This window comes from Rhinopithecus roxellana, chromosome 7 (assembly GCF_007565055.1).
Source record: "Rhinopithecus roxellana isolate Shanxi Qingling chromosome 7, ASM756505v1, whole genome shotgun sequence".
Lineage (NCBI taxonomy): Eukaryota > Metazoa > Chordata > Mammalia > Primates > Cercopithecidae > Rhinopithecus > Rhinopithecus roxellana.
In genome coordinates, this window is record NC_044555.1 from 95,118,590 (window position 1) to 95,136,834 (window position 18,245).

At 46.3% G+C, this 18,245-nt stretch overlaps 2 protein-coding genes across 9 annotated transcripts in view; one reads left to right on the forward strand and one right to left on the reverse strand.

The window, feature by feature from the left end:
- ATG4A (autophagy related 4A cysteine peptidase) overlaps positions 1–7,860 on the forward strand; it is a 71,310-nt gene extending 63,450 nt beyond the window's left edge. For all 4 annotated transcript variants that reach the window (XM_030934019.1, XM_010358975.2, XM_010358976.2 and 1 more), the window contains 4 exons: positions 3,023–3,168; positions 4,672–4,728; positions 6,166–6,274; positions 6,830–7,860. In XM_030934019.1, the coding sequence (XP_030789879.1) occupies positions 3,023–3,168; positions 4,672–4,728; positions 6,166–6,274; positions 6,830–6,900 (383 nt within the window). In that variant the 3' untranslated portion in view covers positions 6,901–7,860. The remainder of the gene's footprint in view (positions 1–3,022; positions 3,169–4,671; positions 4,729–6,165; positions 6,275–6,829) is intronic.
- Positions 7,861–8,759: 899 nt separating this feature from the next.
- The window catches only part of COL4A6 (collagen type IV alpha 6 chain), a 298,746-nt gene continuing 289,260 nt past the window's right edge, over positions 8,760–18,245 (reverse strand). For 4 of the 5 annotated variants that reach the window (XM_010358971.2, XM_010358974.2, XM_010358973.2 and 1 more), the window contains 5 exons: positions 16,306–16,452; positions 15,072–15,188; positions 13,612–13,803; positions 12,609–12,895; positions 8,760–10,406 (listed from right to left, as the gene is read on the reverse strand). In XM_010358971.2, the coding sequence (XP_010357273.2) occupies positions 10,146–10,406; positions 12,609–12,895; positions 13,612–13,803; positions 15,072–15,188; positions 16,306–16,452 (1,004 nt within the window). In that variant the 3' untranslated portion in view covers positions 8,760–10,145. The remainder of the gene's footprint in view (positions 10,407–12,608; positions 12,896–13,611; positions 13,804–15,071; positions 15,189–16,305; positions 16,453–18,245) is intronic. The other variant, XM_010358969.2, reaches the window with a different exon arrangement.

Genomic DNA, 18,245 nt, shown 5'->3' on the forward strand with positions numbered 1-18,245 from the left:
GTGGCTCCTGAGGAGAATCCACATTATCTTGCCTGGCAACTGCCTCAGGGGAGGCCATCACTGTTGCTTCAGGCAGCGCAGGATTTATCTCCTCAGTCAAAGGTGGAAAGGCTGATGGCAGCATGGGTCAGGGGAGGGGATGTTGCCACTACTAGGGATGGGGAAGCTGTTTCTTCTGGCAAAAAACGTTCATCAGAGTTTACAAACTCAGTGTACCCAGCTTCATCAGGGTCCACCCCCACATTCCCATTCCAAGTTGCAGGGTCCCATTCTTTTCCAATCAATGCCCTCACTTTAACAGTAGACACCTGGCGAGGCTGTGCATGCATCTTTTGTTGCAGGCCAGCCACTCGCATGATAAGAGCTTGTGTCTGTTTTTCCACAATTTCAGCTCTTTCTCTACAGGAGATAAGACTCTCACTTAGGGCAATCTTAGCAGATTTTAGGTTCAATATCTGCTTCTGAAACCTGGAGTTGGAATCCCTGAGTTCATTTTCCTTCATCACTTTGTCCACTGAACTTAGGCACAACCAACCAGCTTCATTATGTTCCTTGGTTTTCCACGTATGGTCGATTGTATTTTGTATAGTCACTGAACTCCTTGCCTCTCATGAACAATGATTCAGGTGTGTCAAATGCATTATTTTGCATAACTATCTAAACAGTCCACACCAAGGACTATCAGTATTCCCTATACTATTAGAAGTAGAGTCCTTAGCATTTCTGGGTCTAATCGTATTAAGTAGCCAACTCCAGAAACCCCAAAACCAATGAAAGAACTCCATCCTAATATTCTGTTCCTCTAGAACAACTCCTGGTACCAAAATCTGTATCAGTCAGGATTCTCTAGAGGGACAGATATATATATATATATATAGATAGATATAATATATATAGATATATTCCGTTTATATAATATATATATTCCATTTATATAATACTGTATATATACACATATATGAGTTTATTAAGTATTAACTCACATGATCGCAAGGTCCCGCAATAGGCCATCTGCAGGCTGAGGAGGAAGGACAGCCAGTCGGAGTTCTAAAACTGAAGAACTTGGAGTCCAATGTTTGAGGGCAGGAAGCATCCAGCGTGGGAGAAAGATGTAGGCTAGGAGGCTAGGGCCGTCTCTCTTTTTCACATTTTTCTGCCTGCCACCCTGGCAACTGGTAGATTGTGCCCACCCAGATTAAGGACGGGTCTGTCTTTCCCAGCCCACTGACTCAAATGTTAATCTCCTTTGGCAACACCCTTGTAGACACACCTGGGATCAATACTTTGCATCCTTCAATCAGTCAAGTTGACACTCAGTATTAACCAATACACAGAGGGAGACCCTGTCTCAAAAAAAAAAAAAAAAAAAGATGCAGCTCGTAAAGCTCCACTCCATGCACATCCACACACACAGACATACTACCCATGGGAAAAGGTCCAAGTCAGAGTCAGAGAAGATGTTATTATTCCCAACACCTTAACTCCAAACATCTCAGCAGATGACTCAGTTCGAAAACTGTTTTGGCTTTCTATTTTCTTGCCTACAACTTCCTTTCCCTCAGACCTTTCTGTGGTCTTAGGTAGGCTTCCTTCTAGCCATCTTGGTTGCTCTTTAGTGTAATCTGTGGCTTTTTCGATACCACTGATCTTGCCTACCTGTGGTCTAGGGGAAAAATATCTACCTTGACCTTCATAAAGCAAGTCATATGGGGGGATTGATTTCTAGATACTCTTAACCATACATTTGTAGGGAAATACTGTTGATTTGCAGTAAAATAATTCTCTGGCCACTTTCTATTTGTGTTGTGTTTTAAGCATTTCACAGAGGTGAAATCTTCTGGTCCTTGTAATATACCATGAGGCAAGTAGAACAGGCCCAATGACCCTAGTTTAAAAACAAGAAAATTAAGACAGAGTGAATTAAGTGGTTTGTCCTTGGCTTATGATAGAAAAATGTTAAACCTTTCAAGAGACTTCAGAAACAAGCATATTCTTTGCCAACAGAAACGTGGATGTGCCCAACAAAATCCTGGATACCATTTTGGAGGGAGTCTTTGGGGCATCCCTCCCTACCCCAGTCTTTGGCAGCAGGTAGATCTCTCCTTGCTCGCCTGATGTAGCCGAGCATACAGAGAACCAGATGGCCTTCAGGCCCCAACAGCGAGGCTGGGGTACCTTGTAGGCACTTTTGCCTCCTCAGCCTGTGGCTGATGAACAGTAGAGGGACTCTCAGCCCTTTGAATATCAGGTCAAAGCAGAAATTTTATTATCCTAAACTCCTCCCATGTCATTTTGGGCCTAGACTTTTTCAATTTAATGAAGCATAGACTATATCTCTTGTGTCAAGGTCAGTCATGTCAAAGTGAATTTTCCAAGTGAGCGGTATCTGTACTGATGTTAATGTGACGAAGGCAGTGCTTTCTGACAGGAACTTACTAACTTGCTAATAAGTACTAGCTTGCTAGCTAATCAGGACCCGAAGTCAGCTCACTGGTTTCTCATCCATAAAGAGTCAGCATTCCCATTTCATAAAAAGTCAGCATTTCTTTTGAAGGTCAGGACCTCCTCCCTTACCAGAGGTGCTCTCTGAGCGTGGGGCTAAGAACCAGCGGTCTAGCCTGAGATGCTTTCCAATGTCAAAAGAGGCAGAAAGCTCCCTGATGGTACCTGGGCCCGCGACCTGGTGACCCCACCTACCACCTCTTTGCTACTGCTGCTCACAGAGCCTGCCATGCCATCTGTGGTCTCTCATTCCCACATCTTCTCAAACCTTTCACTTTCCATTTTGGACTTGGACTTTGAGGAGATGTAAACGGTAGGGCACGTCTTCTCATTGAATGATAAGATTTGGGCGCAAGTGGCTTCCTTTAATCATGCTCACCCTGGCTTCAGGCTTTCTGTCATTCCATTCTCATTGTCACCAAGGGAGGGGTTAAGAGAACCAGAGTGCCTTCTCCCAACGACAGCAGTGGGGCCAGGACTGGTAGTCCTTTGAAGGTTAAGCATATCTCCTTCAAAACAGGTGACGAGCTCATCTTCTTGGACCCTCACACAACCCAGACCTTTGTCGACACTGAAGAGAATGGAACGGTTAATGACCAGACTTTCCATTGCCTGCAGTCCCCACAGCGAATGAACATCCTGAACCTGGATCCTTCAGTTGCACTGGTGGGTATTCGTAGGTTGAGTGGGCCAGGAGATACGATGTGTACAGATTGGTTCCCTGGGAGTTATCCAGATTGCTAGGTAGGGAGGCAAGAGTATGTTTGCTCACTATCCCCATTAGAGGGAGTAGAATATAGTGGGGAAGGAATGGACCCTGAAGCCAAACTGCTCCAGTTGGAATCTTGGCTCTGCCACTTACTAACTGTATTAGTCTGTTCTCCCACTGCTAATAAAGACATACCTGAGGCTGGGTAATTTATAAAGGAAAGACGTTTAGTTGACTCACGGTTCCACATGGCTGGGGAGGCCTCCCAATCATGCTGGAAGATGAAGGAAGAGCAAAGGGGTGTCTTACATGGTGGCAGGCAAGAGAGCTTATGCAGGGGAACTCCCATTTATAAAACCATCAGATCTCATGAGCCTTATTCACTACCACAAGGACAGTATGGGGGAACCACCCCATGATTCAATTATCTCTACCTGGTCCCACCCTTGACACATGGGGATTATTACAATTCAAGATGAGATTTGGGAGAGGACACAGCCAAACCATATCACTAACTATGCACTTAGGAGGAGTGAATCTTTCTGAGCCTCGGTCTTCTCATCTCTAACATGAGAAAAATAATAGTTCCTTCCTTATGGGGTTGTATGAGGTGCAGTGCATGTAAGGCACTTAGCACTGGCCTGGCACATTGTAAGCATTCTATAAATGTTAATTATCATCATCTTTCCCCCGTTTCCTTCTTGTCCTCAAATTATTGCTACCCAGGCACAGGGAGGAAGATGGGATATCACTAGGGAGAGAGAAGGGAGCAAGATGCCCTGGGTGCACACAATCTAGGAAGCTGCAGGGTTTTCCGCCAGAAGTATGATTGGTGTCTACACACACTGAAGGGGCATCTGCCTGTGAAGTAGCCAGTGGTTCTGAGGCCTGTCTGCATCCTCTCCTCCAGTTTAATCCAATTGTCAGTATACCAGTGACCAAGAGCTGTGAGTCCTCCTCTTGTGAACCATTCTTTCACTACTCTGGGATGGCTTTGAGGTTGAGAAAGCGCAGACTGATGGTTCTCTCTGTTCTGATAGATAACTTCCTGAAGGTCAATGCCAACTTCTTAAGTATTGCCTCTAGCTAAAAGTACTATTTGGCTTTTGTTTGTTGGCTTAATTGAATGTTCTTTGGAGATGTGTATTTTTGTACACTGAAAGTAATGGAATTAACCCTATACTTTGAAGATGATCTTCAAGTTAAAATATCTCACAGCATGAGGAAAGAGGGAAAGGGACAGAGAGCAAGGGTGAGAATGAGAGCAAGACTTGAGAGAGTGATGTGTATGTCTGGGTAAGGCAGTGAGTTAGGAGAGAGAGAAGCCCAGGCAGTCTTCCTCCTTTATTGCTGGGAAGTCACATCCACAGAGACTGGCCCACATCCTAATTCTGGGCCAACAGCTCCATTGTGCAATACCAAGGGTAATTCTAAGTTGTGTTCTTTTGCTTTTCCCCAAGGGATTTTTCTGCAAAGAAGAAAAAGACTTTGATAACTGGTGTAGCCTTGTTCAGAAGGTAAAGCTATATGTTTTTCTTAGTCTGAAAAATGAAGTCACTCAATTTTATTCCTTTTCAAGATTGTTTTTCATAGTAAAAAAAAAATCCTACTCTGATACGACTTCACTGCAAGAGAAAGAAACTAAGGCAACAAAGAAACTGTCAGGTGTGGGGAATTGTGCATAACTTCGGGGGAACTGAACAAAAATTTTGGTTTGAAGTATCCTTAGCATGTCAAGGGAGTGATATTTTTAGTGATGAAACTTAATGTTTTATCTCATTAATAGAGAATTATTTTCTAAAGGCAATACTTACATTTTAGAATGCAGCAAAGCTGTATTTATGTCACATTTAAAGGTGGAATGAGAATTTTCTGGTAAGACTATGCCTTTTATTTTATTTTATTTTATTATTATTATTTTTTGAGACAACGTCTCGCTCTGTCACCCAGGCTGGAGTGCAGTGGTGGGATCTGGGCGCACTGCAACCTCCATCTCCCAGGTTCAAGAGATTCTCTTCCCTCAGCCTACCGAGTAGCTGGGATTACAGGCGCCTACCACCACACCCAGCTAATTTTTTTTTTTTTTTTTTTTGGTACAAAGTCTCGCTCTGTTGCCCAGGCTAGAGTGCAGTGGCATGATCTCCGCTCACTGCAAGCTCCATCTCCCAGGTTCACATCATTCTCCTGCCTCAGCTTCTGGAGTAGCTGGGACTACAGGCACCCGCCACCACACCCGGCTAATTTTTTGTATTTTTAGTAGAGACGGGGTTTCACTATGTTTGCTAGGATGATCTCGATCTCCTGACCTCGTGATCCGCCCACCTCGGCCTCCCAAAGTGCTGGGGTTACAAGTGTGAGCCACGGCGCCTGGCCCAATTTTTGTATTTTTAGTAGAGACAGGGTTTCACCACATTGGCCAGGTTGGTCTCAAACTCCTGACCACAGGTGATCTGCCCACCTCGGCCTTCCAAAGTGCTGGGATTACAGGCATGAGCCACCGTGCCCAGCTAAGACTGTGCCATTTAAATTAGGATATATATCATCCATGTTGGACTGCCACTGAAACCATGCCAATATGTAGCAATAGTCTCTTGGGACAGATTTAATTTGACTAACTGACATTTCTTTGGAACCAATGCTTCAGGAACATCTCACCCCTAAAGTGAGCTGGACTCATGCATCTGGCACAGGAACTATGCCTCATGATGGAGAATAGGCAGTGAGTGCTGGCCTTCATCAGATACTCCCCACAATATCCTTCCTTCCTGGCCAAACAGTATCTAGAATTGAAGATGGCTGGGTCTTCCGATGGTTCAAGTAGAGGATGCATGTATTTTCTAGGCCCCTGTTTTCACCTGGCAACCAGCAGACCACTGTCTCAGGATTTGGGGTCAAAGATTGCCAATTAGAAATGTGACTCTGCAGTATTTAAAACTGTTTCGGTATCTCCCCAGGAAATTCTGAAGGAGAATTTAAGGATGTTTGAATTAGTTCAGAAACATCCATCACACTGGCCTCCCTTTGTACCTCCAGCCAAGCCAGAAGTGACAACCACTGGGGCAGGTAAGCTGTTGTTCAGTGGCTCTCAGCTAGCAGACCCATGTATAGCAATTGTTTTATGAGAAAGAAGGAATTGTGGCCCATGCTTTCTGTGGACAGTAAAATTTCTACTCAGCTGGAGTGATCAAAAAATGGTGCTTCTGATTATTTTAATCTTCAGATGAGCTGATATTTACCAATTTCAAAGAATGATAAAAGAAGAAAATGAGCTCGTTGCAAAAGTTCCATGCAAAATCAAGATGACTAGGATTGCTTTTTCAAGGTCTGGTTCAGGATAGCAAATTGAGGCCATCGATAATTCAAAGGTATCTTGAAGGGCTTGCATAGCCTTGGCCACATCACCGTCGTTAGGTTTATTTAACAAGTCTGGCTATTTTAAGTCTTTATAGAGAATTTCTAATACTTGGCAGTAGTTCTAATTGTAAGTCTCCTCCACACAAGTCTTTCTTTAGTAAAGCAATTAAAAATGCATAGTCTTAACTACTGAGTAATGTATTGATTGACTACTTCAACCCAAGTGTCAAGCTTTTCTTCTTACTCATTTCCATATTCTGATAGAATTCATTGACTCTACTGAGCAACTGGAGGAGTTTGATCTGGAGGAAGATTTTGAGATTCTGAGTGTGTAGAATCCTGGGAACTCAACTTGAAGGTCTGTCTTCCATCTGGCACCATAAAAACATGAACTTATTACATAAAACTTTTCTAGTCAGCAAGTGCCTATATGCCAATAGCATACAAACTCAATAGCAATCATGACTGAGCCAGTCACTGTTTCTCAGAAAAACAAGACAAAACAAATGACAGTAACCCTTCCCTGGAAAGAAATAGAACAATCATGGAGCCTAGGAGCAGACAGATGAGGAGGAGTTCATTGCTTCCCAGCTTGTCTTACATGGCTACAGCAAGTCTTCAGCTGCTGCAATGAGGAAATGGGCATCTGGAAGACAGACAGCAACTCTCAGCTTGCTTCAAGCACCAGCAGATAAAAGGTGGTTAAGCTGTTCTTCATCCTTTCAGATGTGACCTCTTTTGGACTAAATACTAAGAAGCACTCTGTTCTCTTGCTCAAATAATAAAGTGACTGAATCAGGGAGGAAAAGGTTCTTGTTAAATTATTTGATTGTGTAGTTTAAGTAATTATAATTTATATCAAAATGTTTGTCAAAGAAACAATGTCAAATGTACACTGCTAGATCTCCCTCCTATTTGCGGGAATCTTACTATTTAATGGGTCACTGTCCCCATTCTTACTGATACTTTTGTCAGATGTCACCCTGTCCTTAAATCATGATCACTTAAATCAGGGGTCAGCAAACTTTTTCTGTAAAGGGCCAGACGGTAAATACTTTGGGCTTTGCAGGCCATGCGGCCTTTGTCACATCTACTTAACTCTGTTGTTGACATGCAAAAGCAGCAATAGACAATATGCACGTAAATGAGTGTGGCTGTAATCCAAGAAAACTTTATTTACAAAAACAGGTGGAGGGCTGGGTTTGGCCTGCAGGCTGTAGCTTGCCCATCAGTGACTTAAATTGTTGATTTTTGTTTGGTAAATTAAAAATAAATTGTGTTTGAAGTATACCCTACTTGGTTGACAGCCATATTTAGAATTGTTGATGTGGTGAATTACACACTTAATCTGTGCATCATATACAATTCCAAACCATTTGAGGAATAGCAACATAATAGGTTTTAAAGCATGTATTCATCAAATTAGCTTTGTTAACAACTTTCCTGTGAGGATGAACCTCAAGCCCCAGCCATATCTTCCCATTTTCCTTTCCTTGCTCCCTTAACTTGCCTGCATTTCACCCCAATCCTTAATCAAGTCCTGAGGAAGGCCAACAACTGGAAGCTAGCGCCAAACCAATTCACTTGTTTCCTTAGATTCCATGTTTTTCTTTTTTCCCCAGTATATTCCAATGGTTCAAAATTCAAAAGATATAAAATTATATTCAGTGACTTGACTCTCTCTCTGATAGGTCAGTTCCTCCCTTGAAAATTCCCAATGGTATTAACTTCTTGTTTATCCTCCCAGAGGATGCATTTTATGCATATATAAATATATGCACACACACACACACAGAGCTCGGATTTGTTTTTAATGACTCCAACATTCTCTTATTTTATCTACAAATGATCCTAAGGCCGCAGAAGTATGAAAATGCCTTTCTTGAACTCTTTTTTTATTCAAAAAATTTATTTATTTTTATCAACCTACATCATGCTTTGATATGTTGAACTCTAGTGTGTGACAGGGATAAAAGCAGGCATAGGCTTATCTTGAAGCAGCTAATGGGTTTGTTGACCGTTAGAGGACTGTTTCAGCCCTTTGACTTTGATCATCTTCTGATTTTTTCCTGCCTCAGTGTTTTTTTATAGAGTTCGACTTGGTAGTAACAGAAACCTCTCAGGCTCTGAGAGGGACTCATAAATTGCAGTGAGATGGACATTAGAAAGTTTTCATAAAAGAGCATCAAAAGAGTCACATGTTCCGATTTCATTTATTTTATTTGCTATGTACAAAACTGACCCCATGCTTATTACTCAGGAGGTGAAGATAATAATAATTCAGATTATACTGATTATGCTTTGTCTGTATTGGCACAGGTTATATAATACTTAAGGAAACAGAATCACCTGGAAGAAATTGCCTCATGTCAACATAGCTAAGAGTGTTCTGGGAAACTGATAATTAAAGAAAATGGCTAAAACAAATTCCCCCAAACAGAATACACTGTACTGCATAGCCAATTCAGGCTTGCTTTAGGTCTGCTAACTGCTCAAGAGGAGTGTGCTAGATTTTTATGAGGTTTAAAAAAACATATTAAAATAGTTTAATAGGCTACCTGTGAAAGAGCAATTGGGCAACCATTTAGCAGAAAGTCTGTAACATCCTCAGAATATAAGGAAACCAACACTGTGCAGCTTCAATTTGCCACATTGCACACATCTGGATGGCATTTGGAATAAACAGGGACTTCTGAGAAACTGGGATGTGGGATTTACCTTTGTGTTCCTGGAGTCAAAAGCAAAATTCACACATCCTTACCCACCCACACCTCTACTCCTGGCCCAGGAAAAAAGGCTGTCATTCTCATTCCCTTTGATAGGCTTGGCCACATTTGTTGCATCCTCTGCTCTACTTTGGACCAGGCCAAGTCCTCTGTCTCTGGCTGGAGGGGGAGCCGGCAAGGAGGAAACGGTTTGTCTAGGACCATATGCCATTAATGACCACCAACCCCAACCCAGCAGCTGGACTTCAAGCCTCCTTAAGCTGTATGGGGCCCAGTCTTGCTCATTCTAGAGAGAGCTAAAGCTCACCCTGGGCTACTGGGTGGCACCTCATTTCAATTCTCTTGCCTGCCTAGACACAGTGGGCCTCCTTGAACAGTGAGGACTTGCCCTGTGCAGACTTGAGCCATCCATGAATGTTCGCTTAGATAATTTAAGTGTGGAAACACTGGGTTCTGATGAAGCCAAATAATGTGTGCTGACCTCTGTACATGAAGAAATGACTGATTAGCGATTAGGGAGAGATTTTCGATCAAGACAGTGAGGAGAAAGCTAGCAGTGGTGGCCCATCAAATCTTTCTGAGGTAGCCATGAATAGTCACACAATCATCCAAATCAAACAGTAGCACCAGCTTGACGGAAACGGGACAGCAGATCTCAGCAGGGTGGGCTCATCTCTCTGGACCCGAGGGCTGGGGTGACGAGTGTGCCGTAGTCTAGCCCAAATGAGACTCCAATGTACAACTTGACAGATAGGCAAAGGGGCTCAGGCCTTCCTTCTTCAGACCATTCAGGTTTGTGAGGTGACTGTTGTGAGGGGCAGGGGAGGGCAAGGGGCAGAGTGGCAGGTGCCACCCTACAGGCTTTTCATACACACCTGGCAGCGACTGACTCGAGTGTGGAGCTGCCCAGCTTTCAGCGTTTCAGACACAGGCAACTCCCCAAACTGCTGCCTCTCCTCCACTGTGGTCAACCAGAAACTGTATTTGTTTGCAAAGTAGTGGCAGGTGCCTCGGGCACCACTGCACTCGATGAAAGGGGTGGCCCGAAAGTCCTCTAGGCAGGAGCCAGGTGAGACCAGGGACTGGCCTCCACCCTCGGCACCAGCGGCAGTGTGCTGAAACAGACAGGAGATTCGTGCATGAGCTGTGCCTGCCAAGGGTTGGTGTGGGGAGGGGATGGGTGCTCCGTTTCTACGGGGGGGCACCTGAGCTTCATTCCTAAGCCCTGGTTCTTTGTCTCAGCCCCCACTTCAAGCCAGCATACCAAGAGCTGTGTTTTAGGGGCAAGAGCTGCTTGTCCTCCCTGATAGCAGCTTTCAGGGCCAAGAGTGCCCCCCTCCAAGCTCCCTAGTGCCCCCCTAACCCATTATGTGGGCAGTGACTACATGTCAAGCAGCAATTCCCAAACTGCTACTGTCCCACTGGGTTCAGAGGTGTGTTAGGTACCCCCTTGCAAAATTTCCACCGACAAATGGATCTGAGAAAGGCTGAGTGAAGGAAAATTCAATAGGCTTCTGGACGGCAGTTCTCAGAGCCCTCTCTCAACCGTGCACTGTACTCTAAGAAGGGAAAGAGGGACAGTCCAAAACACGACTGAAGTTCCTTAATTTGTTGTATTTGGCCTAAATGTCCTGGCCCTCACCTCAGAGGGCTCCCTCAGAATTCAGTTTCAGGGCTACACATGAGCTGGTGGTCTTCAGTTACTATTCCCATAGATGGCAGCTTCAGTCTCTCCACACCCCTGCCTCTCTCCCTTCACTTTAGCTGGGCTATCATCTGGACCACAAGGAGATAGGGAAGAGGCCTAATGCACAACCACGTCAGAAAGTGGCCAGTGGGACAAATGCCCAAGTTGGCACACAGGGACTCCTTACTTTGCAGAACTTTGCAAGAGTGAGAGTCTCCATGGGACCTTTCAGGTGACCTTTCCAGACAACTGTAGCATCAAAATTTTCCTGATTTTGACCCTGAGAATCAAAAACTTTCTAAAACGCACAACACATTTTCCTGCTTTACTGAGTAGCAGACACTAGGTTATTTGAAACTTTGCAGATGAATCAGACTCATCATTGTGAATGTCAGTTTTTGTGGGGGATGATTATGCAAGAGCCCCATACCAAGGGGTACAGCCCATAGAACTCTTGGGCCTCCTTTGAATGATTTTCTTCTTTTTGATAGGTATGTCTCGTTGCTTCAGTATGCCTTGCTAGGCAGTCCAACTTCTCACCCTTACATATCTTCAGGAATAATATTCTAGTATGTTAGGATTAATGTGTAAAGGAAGAGTAAAGAGATTCTGAATAAGGGCTAAGAGCCCTCCCATAAGCAGAGCACATGAGCTTTAGCACACAGAGTTTGTACCATTTCCTGTGGAAGCTCAGGGGCCTCTTCTTATTTCCTAGTCAGGGTGGTGGACAGGACAGAAGGACAGATGAGGTGATTCTGTATTACATTGGGATAAACTATCCAATGTCCAAAGACAGAGCACAACAAGGGAAAGTACCTTTCTCTGGGTAGGTACGCTAATGTGAGGGAGCCTGCAGCTTTGGTCGTTTTTTAAAGACACTCTCACCATCTCACCCTTGGCAATTCAACAGAGAAGCTCTGGCAAGGCAGAGTACTTCAATGGGTGCCACAGTGGTTTTCCCTGGGGGATGTCCTGACCCTAAACCTGACCTTTTATTTGAAGAAACATCCCCAGGTATTCAGAGGATATTATGTAAGGGATGTGATGCCTCTTTGGGCCTGCAGATTATTCTTTTTCTTAGCAAGACACACAGCACAGCTGGCCGCTGCCTTCCCTCCGAAATGGAGAGACAGCAAAAATACCAGCAAGGACATATAAACACAGCATGCACTCATTAAAGCCTTTTGGGACGAGATGGCAGAGGCCAGAGGGATCTGGGAGGGTGGACAGAAGAGGGGACAGTGCCATGGCTGGGCTGATTAGTGAGACTGTGTCCTGGCCCCAAGTGGTGACAGCCTCTCCCTCACTGTCCTCCCAGATCATAGTGTGTTTTGCTCTTCCCTTGGGTGTGGCATAACTGAAGCAGGCATGGAGATGGCGGGGCACTGACCTGTGACTCGCAGATATTCTAGCCCCTGAACCACTGGGTGCAAACTGCTGTCTTTCCCCTACATTCATAACTACCTGCCATTCATGCAGAACTGGGTTCTCCATTCTTTAGCCAAGCCCAGTCCAAGCATTTCTCCTCTTTTCAAACTCTATGCTTTCTACCTGGTTTCCCTTGAACCTGGAAACCAATCCAAGGGGCCCTTTGCCTCCAACTGGGGGAGGGGACAGTGCAGGACCTTACCATGAGGAAGGAGTACCCAATCCAGAGGCTGCGCCAGCCCAGGGGGCACTGCGGGATGGTGATGTCCTGACTGTGCACAGCAATGGCTTGCGAGGGTGCCTCACACACAGAGCAGCGGCTGATGTACTGGGGAATCTGGGTCTGGCTGACGGGCATCATGGGGATAGGGGCAGTAGTGGAGAGCCAGTAGGATTTATCATTGCGCCTGGCATAGTGGCACACCTCGTTGATGTTGCAGTAGATGAAGGGCATGGTGCTGAAGCGGGGCAGACAGGAGCCAGCAAAGCCTGGAAGGAGAGAAAATGGGCAAGGGCAGGGAAGGTCTGGCTGAGGGGCTTTGACGAGACGGTGGTTTGGGTTTACATCCAATCACTTGCACCAGACTGAGGCAGCGCTCTCCTTCCAATCCTGTAACATTGTACACACGCTGAAGTGTGTTGATCAAATTCTGTTTTAAATGCACCAGGGAAATTTGATAATAACAAGAATCTTCTTATAAGCTGTATAATTCTGCCCTAATTAATCTGCTTTGAAAGAAACAGCATTTAATAGACTGAGTCTGCGTTTAAGATTTAGCACGCCTGCAGACAACACAATTCATTCTCAGGTAATCATCACTGCCCTGCAGGTCATATTATTATTGTTACTACTATTAATTGCTAATATTTAATGGATGCTTAAATGCCAAATGTTGCTCTAAGCATTTTACATTGGGTGATTGATTCATGCAATCTTTCCACCAACCTGTGTGACAGGTACTAGAGTTAGCTTTGTTCCATTAAGGAGGAAGCCAAAGCCTAGAGAGGTTGAATAACTAATGCAGTGTACACAGCTAGTAAGTGATAGAGTCAGGATTTGAACCCAGATCCACCTGACTCCAGAGCTGATGCTTGTAACTCATTACACAACAGTGGACCTAGAAAGGGCTGGGAGAAGAGAGGGGTTGGCTGTTGGTGTTTGTGGGGACAAGTGACCAGGGCTGACTGTCAGAGCTGGTACCTACCCAGGTCCTGGTTATGGGCTTTCTCTTGCCCCTCCACGAACAGTAAGCTGTACCCCACCCATAGCTGGCTCATCCCGATGGGACACAGGGGCACCTGTTCCGACTGGCTGTGCTTTACCAACGTGTAGCCCACTCTCGCGCTCTGGCCAGGCATTCCAGGCATCCCGAAGGGGCCTTGCTGCCCTGGAGCTCCTGAGAGAGACAGAGCATAAAAGGTGAGTGTGGTGCAGCTAATGATAACATCAGCTACTCACATTGTGCCACGCATTGTGCAAGGCGTGTTATACACATGTGTTTTCTCACTCAATCCTCACGATGACCCTGGAAAATGGCATTACCACCCCAATTTTTAGATGAGAAAATTGAGGCTCAGATGTCCTACAGCTAGTAAGTGGTAGAGCTACAACTCTATCTCAGATGTATCCAGCTACAGAGGCCCCATTTTTCAAAGTACATTGTTAGGCTTCCTTCCCATAGCCACCTGGCCTTGGGGTCTCTCTGAGTGGGGATAGGGTATGGAGAGGGATACTTCTCAGGTCCAGCCTTGCAGGCCCTCATAGGAGATAACTATGTAGCTGCTGAATCAGAGGCATTAAAAGCAGAGTTAGGATTAGCAGGGTAAAATCTTGCCCTCCTCTCCTGCCCATGACAGATATGACAAATCAACTGCCAGTTTCCCACCGAGCCGCTGAACTGTTCTCTACTCAGGACAACTAATTTGTCATCCCCAATGTAAAGTGGGACATAAATAGAAGAGGTATACAGACAGCCACACCTTATCTCAAGTGTTGTTATCCCTTGAACATCGCCCTCCCATGTGTGTCACAATCCCTGGGTAGAAAAGGGGAGGTAGGCCGGGCGCGGTGGCTCACGCCTGTAATCTCAGCACTTTGGGAGGCCGAGACGGGCGGATCACGAGGTCAGGAGATGGAGACCATCCTGGCTAACACGGTAGAAACCCCGTCTCTACTAAAAATACAAAAAATTAACCAGGCGCGGTGGTGGGTGCCTGTAGACCCAGCTACTCAGGAGGCTGAGGCAGGAGAATGGCGTGAACCCAGGAGGCAGAGCTGGCAGTGAGTGGAGACTGAGCCACTGAACTCCAGCCTGGGCGTCAGAGCGAGACACCATCTCAAAAAAAAAAAAAAAAAAAAGGAAGGGGAGGTAAAGGGCAGGGGGCCATCTGTAGTATAAAGATAGACCTTCTAAGCACTGGAAGAGAGCCCAGAAAAGGATCTGGAACAGTCCTTTGCCTTCCAGAATGTAGGGTATCCCTTCACAGACTCAGAGGGTAGTGAGGAGTGAATGGACTTAGAGCCCAGTTTTTGAGCATCTTAGGAGTGTCAATCTCTACCACTGGGTTTACTAAATTTCAGACTTGAAGTTTTACTCACCCCCTAGCCTCAAACCCTCCCAGACCCCGCCCCCCGCCCCTGCCTCCTAATGTGGCATCATCAGACCTTCAAATCCTGGAGGGCCTTGCAGTCCACGCAGACCAGGATCACCAAGAGCCCCAGGTGGGCCTGGGAGCCCACTGGGACCATCTTTGCCGGGAATGCCAGGTAAACCTTTGGAGCCTGCAGGAAAGAAAGCCCAAAGGAGGGTACTCAATGTAGAGGGTCCTCAGGTGCCTTCCCCAGGAAAGGGGATTTGTGTGTCATGCCCAAGACTCACTAGGAGACGGTGCACTGGCTGTCGACTTGGTGTGCACACTGCACATCAAGGTTGCAGCCACCTGGGCTAGTTCTTAGTTCATGGAGGCATCTCTGCCCTGGGGCAGTGCCCTCGACTTAGCCTATCTAAGCCCCTTCATGCCCACTTCCTCCTCCCTTCTTCTCATCCTCCCAGCAACATTGGAAATTATGCAGGGCAACTGCTAGCATCCCATATCAGAAATGAAGACACCGAGGCCGGGTGCAGTGGCTCGTGCCTGTAATCCCAGCACTTTGGGAGGCCGAAGCGGGCAGATCGCCATAAGTCAGGAGTTTGAGACCAGCCTGGCCAACATGAGGAAACCTTGTCTCTATTAAAAATACAAAAATTAGCTGGGTGTGGTGGCATGCACCTGTAGTCCCTGCTATTCAGGAGGCTGAGGCGGGAGAATCACTTGAATTCGAGAGGTGGAAGTTGCAGTGAGGCGAGATGGCGCCAGTGCACTCCAGCCTGGGTGACAGAGCAAGACTCCGTCTCAAAAATAAAATAAAATAAATAAATAAATAAAAGTAAGAGGAAGAGGAAGAGGAAGAAGAAGAAGAAAAGGAGAAGGAGAAGGAGGAGGAGAAGGAGAAGGAGAAGAAAAAACGAGGACGGCGAGACTCAGACAGACTTCTAACTTACTCCAGTTAGAGGCCAGGTTTTCTGTCCCCCAGCCTTGGACTTTCTTCATTGTCTTGTGTGGCCCTTTATTCACCACCACACTCCCTCCATCTCTCTGCCGCACATTAGAGAGGGGCGAGTGGTCTGGAGTAGCAACCTTGCTCTGCCCTCACATCCTCTAAAGCCAAGTACCAAGTACAACCACCCTGCTGGGCCTGCTGGCCCTTCTTCTCCCCAACAGGATACTTGGGAGCTTTGTGAAGGAACAGAGGCAACGCTTGATGAAGACAAACCCTTGGAGCTGGACGTCCAAGCCAGTCTCTCAGCCAAGCTGTCTCAACTACCCAACAAATCTCCTTTCCCTGGCACCCTCCTCACCTTGTAGGCCTACAGGGCCTTGAGCCCCAGGGTCCCCAGTGAGGCCAGGGATGCCATCGATCCCTGGTAGACCCAAGGGTCCAGGAGGAACCTGGACAGCTTCTGCAGTTGGTGTTTGTCCAGGAGCACCTTGGGGGCCAGAAGAGCCTGTGGGCAGGTGGGGGAAATAAGAACATCAGGCTGAGGCAGAGGGAGGTGGCTGGGGCCCTAGACGCCTTCTTTACTATCTTGCAATCAACCGTTTTCTACCTTGTTTGTCCCCACAGGATATCTGGATATCTCCAGGATGGCACTGTGTGATATTATACAATGCCTTCTTTATCCATCTCTCTCCCCGGTGGCTGGGTAGCTCCACGAGGGCAGGAACTGGGTCATATTCATCCTGTCTCCTCGGGGCCCAACACTGGGCCCTGGGCCCAGTGGGTGACAGGCAGTCAGGAAGCATTTGCTGCTAATATGGTAAGCTGAGTCTTCTTTCAGGACCAGGGTGGCTTGTTTACTCACTGGTTAGAACACAGTGCCAAGGAGGCTGAGGGGATGCTTCTAACCCCAGTTGACATCCCAGCTTAGGAACCCGGTGCCAGCCAGCTGCCTTTCTAATAGCATAATTTGCTTAGTAAGTCATGGAACAAATATTTCCCCAGTGCTTATTGTATGCCAGGGTCCTGGTAGCTCTGGGCATAGAGCAATGAATATGACAGACGTTAATGGAGATTATGGTCTGATGATAAAGACGAATAATGCCTAACTTGACAAATACTGTTAATCTGAGTGCAAGTTGGGAGAAGTGTTGTGGAGGAAAGGACTAACACAGGGACACTGGGAGGGAGTAGAGGGTGGCATGGGGTGGAGGCATCTGTTTTAGAGAGTGATTGGTGGCCTTTTGCAAGCAATGGCATTTAAACTGAGACCATTAAAACATTAGAAGGACTTTGCTGGCCGGGCGCGGTGGCTCAAGCTTGTAATCCCAGCACTTTGGGAGGCCGAGACGGGCGGATCATGAGGTCAGGAGATCGAGACCAGCCTGGCTTACACGGTGAAACCCCGTCTCTACTTAAAAAAAAAATAAGAAAAACTAGCTGGGCGAGGTAGCGGGTGCCTGTAGTCCCAGCTACTCGGGAGGCTGAGGCAGGAGAATGGCATAAACCCGGGAGGCAGAGCTTGCGGTGAGCTGAGATCTGGCCACTGTACTCCAGCCTGGGTCACAGAGCGAGACTCTGTCTCAAAAAAAAAAAAAAAAAAAAAAAAAAGGACTTTGCTATTTAAAGAGTAGAGGGGCAAGTACACTCTGGGAAGTAGAAGTAGCATGTGCAAAGGCCCTGTGGTAGGCCAGGACTTGGTGTTTTTGGATAACTGAAAGAGGCCAGTACGGCAGGAGTACAGTGAGCAGCAAAGGGGAAGGGCTGGTGATGAGGATGAAGAGGGAGGCATCACACAGGGCTTTGCGGGCCACGGTTAGTGTTCATTCCTATGCCACAGGAAGCCACTGGATGATTTATGTTTTTATAAGCTTTTTTTGGCCACTATGTGAAAAAGTTGATAGCTAGAGTGGGGGGAGGAAGGGTGCTGCATGAGAACTATTGGTGGCTTGGATCTGGGGGTAGCAGCCGAGGTACTGCGAGGTGAACAGATGCAAGGCACATTTAGGAGGTACAAGCCTCAGGGCTTGCTAATAGATTGCATGTGGTGTGAGTGGGGTGGGAAAGGATGTGAAAGATGGTTCTTTATTTCTGAGTTGAGCAGACAGGTGGGTGGTGATCTGAGTGCAAACCCAATGCCCACTAATGCAGAGATAACACAGAGAGAGGCAGTCAGTAGTAGGATCCATGGTGGCAAGGCAGCAGTGATCTTCAGTCCTCAGAGGTGACAGAGGCTGAAGGATCCCCAAGAGAGAGAAACTGCCTCCCTGGGGTCGCTTGATCCAGCTGCTTTAGACATCC